The sequence below is a fragment of the Sinocyclocheilus anshuiensis genome, unplaced genomic scaffold (genome assembly GCF_001515605.1).
Source record: "Sinocyclocheilus anshuiensis isolate Anshui unplaced genomic scaffold, SAMN03320099.WGS_v1.1 scaffold799, whole genome shotgun sequence".
NCBI lineage: Eukaryota > Metazoa > Chordata > Actinopteri > Cypriniformes > Cyprinidae > Sinocyclocheilus > Sinocyclocheilus anshuiensis.
In genome coordinates, this window is record NW_015548231.1 from 984454 (window position 1) to 993269 (window position 8816).

Below are 8816 nucleotides of genomic sequence, written 5' to 3' on the forward strand. Positions count from 1 at the left end.
CATTAAATTCCCTTCAGAGATACATTCATATAAAACACCCGCGCCGTGTTATGATTTTGAAACGTGCAGTGCTCATGTTTATTCAACGAAGTCAAACGGCACAAATAAATCAATGTATGGGAAACTGGTAATGTATATCGAAATATCGGAAATGTGTTTAAAAATCATATCACCGTTATTGAAAAAAATTATATCGCGATACATATTGATATTGAATTATTGTCCAGCCCTAACTGATATATTAACACTATAATGAAATATACGGTTCTAAGTTATAAAATATACAGGGATCAGTATGCCATCTCATGATACCTGAAACACTGTATCAGTTTTTTTTTATATAATGGCAAATTTTTGGCAACCATATCTGCTGTAAATTTAACAGGATATTTTTTTACAGGAAGGAGTTGAAGCAAAATGTTTCATTTAATAACTGAACATACACTCTACAATTATTTAGACCGTCAAACTGACAATCAGCTCGATTTCAGTTTTATTATTAACTAATATAGGCCTATAGAGCTATAGGCGTATGGTAAGACAAAACATTTTTTTATGAAAATTTATTTTCATCCCCTACATGTTTCAATCCTTCAAAGCTCTCACTGTAGAGAAAAAAAGCCTTTGGAGGGCATAGAACACAACACACCTTTAGTTTTCTTGCCTACAACAACAACATTTTTTATTATTTTCTAAGATACACCAAAGAAAGGTGACTATATGCATTGGACATGTTTGATGCTACTGAGCTTTGAACAATCCAGTCAGATCGGGAACTGAGATAAAATGCTAATACGTGACAGAGAGTCCTTAGATCTCATTCCCCGCAGGTCCTGTTTTTGTATTTTACTAGAGGCCAACACTCTTGTAGTGCGTGCATGTATTTATATACGCATCTGCGTGAGTGTGTGTGCGCTTGTCTTGTGATTGTGTTCATGAGTGAGTCTGTTGGGCGCGTACGGCTGCGTGCAGGATTATTGCGCGCTGGAAACAGAAGCGAGACTAAATTTGCACTAAGCTGAGGAGCCTAAATGCAAAAATGTGTAAGAAAATCCACAGAGGTTTGTGTCTGTGTGTGTGCATCACTGGGCTTTATTTTGGTGTGCAATGGCATTCAGGAAAGAGGATTATACTGCACAGTGTGAGGTGACAGTGGAGGGTGTGTATATTAGAGTTGCGTTTTTTTTTGTTCTCAGCTACAGAATTTGTGTGAGAGAGAGAGAGAGAGAGAGAAAGAAAGGAGACAAGCTTTGTCTGCCTGAGAGTAAACGAACTGAAACGAACTGTCTGTCTCAATCAGTAGGTCTGTGAGTCTCTGATAAAGATGAAACACACACTATAGATCCCTATAAGACGATTTGTGTGTCTATCAGGAGTTGTTTGCCAACATAGTCTCACGACAATTTGCAAGTATTTTACGATTTGATGAGCTGGTTGCAAATTCATATGAATCTGTATAATCTCATTTGTACATTTTTGTACTGCTCAAGCCCCCCTGATGGTTAAGTTTAGGGATGGACCTTCACAATGAAGTTTAACAACAAATCATTCATTTTCGTCAGATTGTACGAATTGATAAGAAATTGCCAACTCATGCAATACTTATGTATTCTCATGAGATGTAGAATGAAGATCACTCCTTGCTTTCTCCTTTGAGGCAAGGGAGTCAGCGATCATAAAACACAAGAGGAAGCAGTGCCTCCAAGTCACCATGGTTATCATGTTTATCTGATAAAGCCCCTACCATGATCACAAATAGTCCACATATCCTGAATGTGTCAAACTAGTGAAAACAGAACAAACAACTCACCCATCACTTTCACATCATTATTACCCATCAACCTTCTGTCACATCTAAATAAAAAAAACATGATGGTCCGTATGTGGTGCCATTTTAACCATTTTACAGTTTGTGATGTATTTATGTTTTTATTTAACACTTGTAAATCTAGCAAATTTCTCTTTCAATTTACTTTAAAGGGTGTACTATCATGGGGTCAGTATTTAGCAAGGATGCACTAAATTGATCAAAAGTAACAGTAACAGTATTTCAAATACTGTAAATGCTGTTCTTTTGAATCAAAGACAGTATCACGGTATCAAAGTTTTCCACAAAAAATATTAAGCAGCACTGTTTTCAACATTGAGAATAAATACTAAAAAAAATGTTTTGTCTTGAGCATTACCATATTAGAATGATTTCTGAAGGATCATGTGACACTGAAGACTGGAGTAATGACTGTTGAAAAATTCAGCTTTGCCAGCAGAGGAATAAATGACATTTTAAAATATATCAAAATACAAAACAGTTATTTGAATTTGTAATAATATTTCACAATATTACTATTCTTACCGTACTGTTGATCGAAATAAATGCAGCCTTGGTGAGCATTAGAAGTTTCTTTGAAAAAGAATGTGACCATTTTGCCGGTCACCTAGAACAAACAAAAACTAATAGCGCATATTACACAGACTCAAAACAGATACAGCTTTCTGCTCTGTTTCTGAAACACACCAATACCCTATGGCTCACTGTTCATGCATACAGCACAATCCAGAAAATAGCACTATAAAGACAGCAATACTGAAAATCTCCTGATAAATATATTCTTTTCTTATGTTATGTGACTACATTTGTCACCACCAACAGACAACATAACCCGAGGAACAGGAGCAGCACATTCTGAGGATTAAAGCTGTGAGATGAGGGAATAAAGTGGGAGACATTAGACAGACACTCATAATGGTAGAGTTGATGATGCTTAGCAGTAATGATGACGCTGAAGTAGGAGTGGCAAGACCACAGGGCTCGACACTTACTCCCAACTGTGTAATTATACAATGTACAGAGCAACACCGCAGCTCATTTACAAAGGCTGACTGCTCAAAACTAGATGAGGAGCAAATTAATAACCCGTGACTCCGGCAGCAGCGGGGTACAATAACATCCCAACTGCGAGGTGACTAAACATAGTTGAATCATTTTAAAGGAGACGGAGGTCAGAAATTATGTGGCCAACTGTCCTGATCAGCCACTTGCATCCGTTACCATATCCTTTAGTTATTTTCACTTTCTTTCAAGGATGAAAATTCTATGTTGTTCCAAACATGCATGGCTTTCTCTTTTTCCACTGAACGCAAAAGGAGTTTGCCTGAAGTTCATAACTTCCATACAATGAAATGGACCAGAGGTTGTCAAACTCCAAAAGGACAAAGAAGCAACATAAAAGGATCATAAAAATAGTCTATATAATTTGCACACTTCATTCCAAGTATTTTGAAGCCATTTGATAAGTTTGTGTGAGGAAGACAGAGAAATTTAGGTTAAAAAAAAAAATCATGCATGACAGCCGTGGTCACTATTAGCTTTCACTGTATGGAAAAGAGCAGCCTGGATGTTCTGCTACAAACAGCCACTTTTTAAACACAATTGTGATTCATTTTCTATTTTTTATTCTAAGAATTTTTTTAAGAGTTTTGAAGATTATAACTATTATATTTTTTTGTGGAACCTGCACTAAAAAGACAAATATGTAACCATTGCATCAGTTTTTGTAGCTGTGATGACAAACAACTGCATATCTTTGTTTTCAATCTGAAGAATAAAACTCTGTAAAAAGCCTAATGAACTGTCTTTATGTTACATGTAATGTGAGAGTTGCAATCAATGAAATACAACAAATTCGGCAATATACCTTTAAATTTCAGAACTCACAACCATTTCTTATTAGATCCTGAGGATAATTCTCAAAAACATTCACCTTTCTATCTTACTTTTACATTCTTACAGTTTTCATAATCAGTATTTTTCACCCACTTGTGTTTAAGTAATTAAACTACTATGATAGCCCTAGTAAAAAAAAAAAAAGTAATATATTCATTTCATACTAAGTTTAGTTCAAATCTATTAACATATTTACTGACATATCGCTTGAGACTTACTGATATAAAAATTATAATTAAACTTTATTTGGAGTATTACTTGTGCACAATGCATATTTCTTAATATTAAGCCTAAAATGTGTTTTAATGTCACTATTGATGAGGATTGTATGATCTCTGAATAATAGCAGTCTTTAAATGCAAGATATTTAAAGTGTACCTGAAGTATACTTGAAATAGTTCCACTTTAGCAGAATCAAATATACTTAGTATATCTTTAGTTTGACTCCAGCACTACTTCCACACAATTGAAGAGCATCAAGTACAAAATTAGTTGTTCCGGTTTAGTATACCAAAAGTACAATTGCAGGGGATTATTATTAAGTGCATAAATATTTAAATGTATTTGCTGTATACTCAGCATGAAATAAATGTATTTCACTTATTTTTCACAAGCGAGCTACTCGATAAATCAATAACACTTTACAATATGGTTCCATTTGTTCATTTTGACATGAACTAACAATGATACTTCTAAAGCTACAATATACTTCCAAAGCGTTTATTAATCTTCATGTTCATTTCAACAATTACTAAAATCAAAAGTTGTATCTGTTAATATTATTTAATGGATTTGAGCTAACAATGATATTTTGTACTTTTATTAACTAACAACGCTGACTAATGGGACCTTATTGTAGTGTTACCAGTAAATCTTATTCTTGTTATGAAGAACTGGGCTATTAACTCCAGTGTGTGACTTATTATTGAGGATTGCTCCAATAGTGAGCACTAGAGGACAGCAGTGAGACGGCAGTGGGATTGGGATGAGTAAATTTACCCAGGGAGATTTCTGAGGCACTATTGTTCATGAATGTTTAATGTGTTTCTTCTCTGTGTTTTAATAATAACTGTTAATTAAAATCACACTGAGGAAGTACACTCCTGCTGCTGCTGTTGTTTTAACATATGTTTTACATCTATTTGTCATCTTAGCTGCCTGACAATGAACATTTGATATATTTTAGGATTTTCAATGCATGATTAATGATATGAATAATTAATATTTTCCTGTGGATGTTATTTTTTTTTCTCTTTCAAAGATAATTAATTTCCTACTTGGCACTTTCTTTTTCTTGTTTTATTTTAGAAATTTACTTCACGAAACAGCGAAAAGCAGCCAGATCTCCAGCTGTACGTGTGACCTGACTGGACTGACGCCATGTTTTGGACGCTCCTCCTGGCTTTGATCCTGCTGCTGTTGCTCCAGGCACAGCTGCTTGTTTGTCTACATGAACTCCGAGCCTCTCTGACCTCAGTGACTTCAGCGACCCCTTCTGGAACTTCCAATGCCTCGGCTTTGCAACGCCTGCCAGGAGCCATAATCATCGGGGTGCGCAAAGGAGGCACCAGGGCCCTGCTGGAGATGCTCAACCTCCATCCAGATGTGGACGTAGCCAAGAACGAGATCCACTACTTCAACCTGGATGAAAATTTTCGGAAGGGTCTGGACTGGTATCGCGCCCAGATGCCCGTCACTCTCCCTGGGCAGCTGACAGTGGAAAAGACCCCTGGCTACTTCACAGCACCACTGGCCCCAAAGAGGATACGGGCCACGAATCCAGCTGTGAAACTGCTGCTGATCGTTCGTGACCCTGCAGAGAGACTTGTATCAGACTACACACAAGTCCTCCATAACCGAATTCAGCAAAACAAGCCATACCAACCACTCGAAGAGCTGCTGCTGTCTCAAGGACACATCAATCCCAAATACAAGGCCCTTCTGAGGAGCTTTTACTACCAGCACCTTGCCAGATGGTTGGAGCTTTTTCCCAGAGAGCAGATGCACATTGTGGATGGAGAGGCACTTATTAGGAATCCGTTCCCTGAGCTGCAGAAGGCGGAGACGTTTTTGGAAATTCCACCTCAGATAAAGCCAGACAATTTCTACTTTAACGTCACTAAGGGCTTTTATTGTATGCTGTCTGCGGGACACGACAAGTGCCTGGATGAGTCTAAAGGAAGACCCCATGCTCCGCTTAGCAACGAGGCTTTCCAGAAGCTTTGCCGCTACCTGCGGGTTCCCAATCAAATCTTTTTCAGAATGGTGGGACAGAGGTTTGACTGGTGCTAAAAGACAGATGAAAAATGATTGACAGCTCTTATAGAGACTGAGAATTAATGGGATTTAAACTACTATTGGAAACCCATTTTGTGAAAATGTTCTAATATTGTCAAAGGAATGTGGCAGCAACCAGTTTGCAAGAGGGCTAAGCAAAGAGACTAGCGCCAAACATGGTTCTGAACACTGATACACTTACAGTTTGTCATCTGTGGAAAATAGAATAGATCTGCAGGACTGCTTTAAAAAAAAACTCTTTAACTCCAAAAGGCTCAGTTCAAACAGACTACTGATATGGAGGAAATGAGACTGAAAAGATTGGAAATGTCCAAGGTACTGAAAACTGAACGTGAAAACTCCAAGAATTGCATATAATAAGAAAAATAAAAACTCAAATGTTACTTCCCGTGGTACTTGAAGCTTTTAACAAAAATAAGCCTACTGCTTTGTCAGCTGTAATTATTGTGGTCTAATCATTTAATTCATGTTTAATATACTAATTTGTACTTGAATATTTTATTTTCGTTTCTGAATAGAAATGTCTATTTTTTTAATTAATTGGTTCTTTAAATTAATGAGATATTTCATAATGTCATAAGTTAATGCACTACAAAATTCTGTTTTCTATTCAATAAACATATGTACATAAAACATCTCACATCTATTTATCTAAGACACTGACAATATTTGACATTTTCAACACATTGATCAATAACAAAATTGTCATATCTGTGCCTATATTCGCTAATGTCTGTATTACTTTATGCTGTCTTTAAAGGGGTCATATGATGCTGCTAAAAAGAACAGTATTTGGCGTTATGCAAATCTTCCACATAGTGACGTAGACATGTGGGGGCGTGTTAGAACGAGCCGTTTTAGGTAGGTGTGGCTGACTCTTAACTTTTATAAAGAATATCTCTTTGGATTTGAGACTTTAGTCTTTGCAACTTTACAGATCTTCTTTATGCACCAAGAGCTTGTAACACTTCAAAGAGAAAGGAAAAATTGAAATCGCATCATATGACCCCTTTAAATGTTTCTAATATGTCAGGAGGCCTTTTGACAATTTGTTTATCTGCCTCTGGCTGTTGTTAGGCTACTGGTATACCTACAATCCACATCTCATTTGAGTGTTTATGATTTTAAACATACAGATTTTTAAATGTATTCACTTCTTTACGGGTAAAACATTTAAATGAGAAAAAAACCTTTTAGGAAGTTAACTTACGTCTACATTTTCTGTCACTATACGCTCTATGGTCAATATAAGATAAACCGCAAATGAAAAATATTTACAGACAGCTTTCATATGTTAGAAAAAGAAGTTGCTCGTGGCATGCAACTTACATTAGTACGTCGTAAAGGGAATTTTGCCAGTTGAATCTCTTGTGGTGTAAACAAGCAGGTAAGGATCCTGTAGGTGTCGTTTATACGCATGTCCGGTAGTGTTTCACCTGATATTTATAACCGAGGAGTGAAAAGCAGCAGTCAGGTGTTTTGATTTTAAAATATAACATCTTGTGATATAATGCGTCACACAACGTTAATACAAATTAGAAATAAACTAAGTGTTTTTTTTCTGCTTAAAACACTTTCACGTCTACAGAAATGAATAGTTTGAATGTTTACAACTATTAAACGCCTAAAAAAAAAAATCAATTTTACTCTAGATAAGGTAGGTCGTCCCTCATCGTGCAACCATCTTGGCCATTATTTTGAGATCACATGACCAGCCCACGGAGGCCATGCATTAGTGAAAGATGCATTTAATGACAAATTGTAACATAAATTATAAAGATGTGCATTTAGCATGTTCATTATATATTATTTATTATATACATAATATATTATTTAGAGAAGTAAATGAAAACATATGCTAAAAATATTGAACGTAATGAAAAGGAGACATCGAGACACCGACTAACATACAAGGTTAAACTGTCATCTGATTTCTACAAGGCCTATTATAAATACAATACATTATTTTAAATAAATTATATTTTTGCAAAAGGTACCATTAATGTAAAATTCTAAATCATATAGTATATGTAAATGTGTGAATTTTACAGCTTTTTTTACCCTAACTTAATAACGACAGATAAATCAAACAGAAATTTAGAGCTAAATAGCTCTATTAGCCTAACGTTACATGAATTATATGTAAAGTTATATTGTTGGTAATTGTCATAATAGCTGTAGACTATACATTCTGCTCAGTTAGCCTGTAGGTTATGATGAATAATGAAGGTGTGTAAAATGTATAATCAAGGAAATTATTAATCTTAAAAATTAAAAATTCTGATTAATTATATATTACATTACTTAACGGTTTTTAATTAATTTTTTTTTTTTTAATTTCGAAGTATGATTTTGCGAAACTACGAAATTAATAAATTACTGTTGACAATCTGCTTTTAACAGACAAAATCCATAAATGTCCATCCGTCCATCCACCTATCAATCTATCTGTCTCTCTTCAAAACTTTCCATTCTCTCCTCTGTCCCCCTCCACCACCTCCTACCACTTCTATAACAGCTGATAATTTCGCCACATTCTTCACAGACAAAACCAGAACAATCAGTAGTCAATTCTCAGCCCCACACACACAGGACTTCAAACCAACCACACCCACTGCAAAAACTCCCATCTTCTCCTTCTGTCCCCTCACTGAGGCAGAAGTATCAAAACTTCTGCTCTCCAGCCATCCTACAACATGCCCTATAGATCCAATCCCCTCGCCCCTCCTCCACGCAATCTCTCCTACACTTTTACCACCACTCACACATATCAACACATCTCTTCTCACAGGCA

The 8816-nt window shown here is 35.9% G+C and overlaps 1 protein-coding gene and 1 long non-coding RNA gene across 2 annotated transcripts in view; one reads left to right on the plus strand and one right to left on the minus strand.

Moving 5' to 3' along the window:
- LOC107654638 (heparan sulfate glucosamine 3-O-sulfotransferase 1-like) overlaps positions 1–6016 on the plus strand; it is a 22531-nt gene extending 16515 nt beyond the window's left edge. Inside the window, exon 2 of the mRNA XM_016441816.1 lies at positions 5033–6016. Coding sequence (XP_016297302.1) covers positions 5105–6016 — 912 coding nt within the window. The 5' untranslated portion in view covers positions 5033–5104. The remainder of the gene's footprint in view (positions 1–5032) is intronic.
- Positions 1–7738, minus strand: part of LOC107654640 (uncharacterized) — a 26676-nt gene extending 18938 nt beyond the window's left edge. The window contains exons 1-2 of the long non-coding RNA XR_001630355.1: positions 7670–7738; positions 7352–7458 (exon numbers count right to left, since the gene is read on the minus strand). This is a non-coding gene — a long non-coding RNA (uncharacterized LOC107654640). The remainder of the gene's footprint in view (positions 1–7351; positions 7459–7669) is intronic.
- Between the last annotated feature and the right edge of the window lie 1078 nt (positions 7739–8816).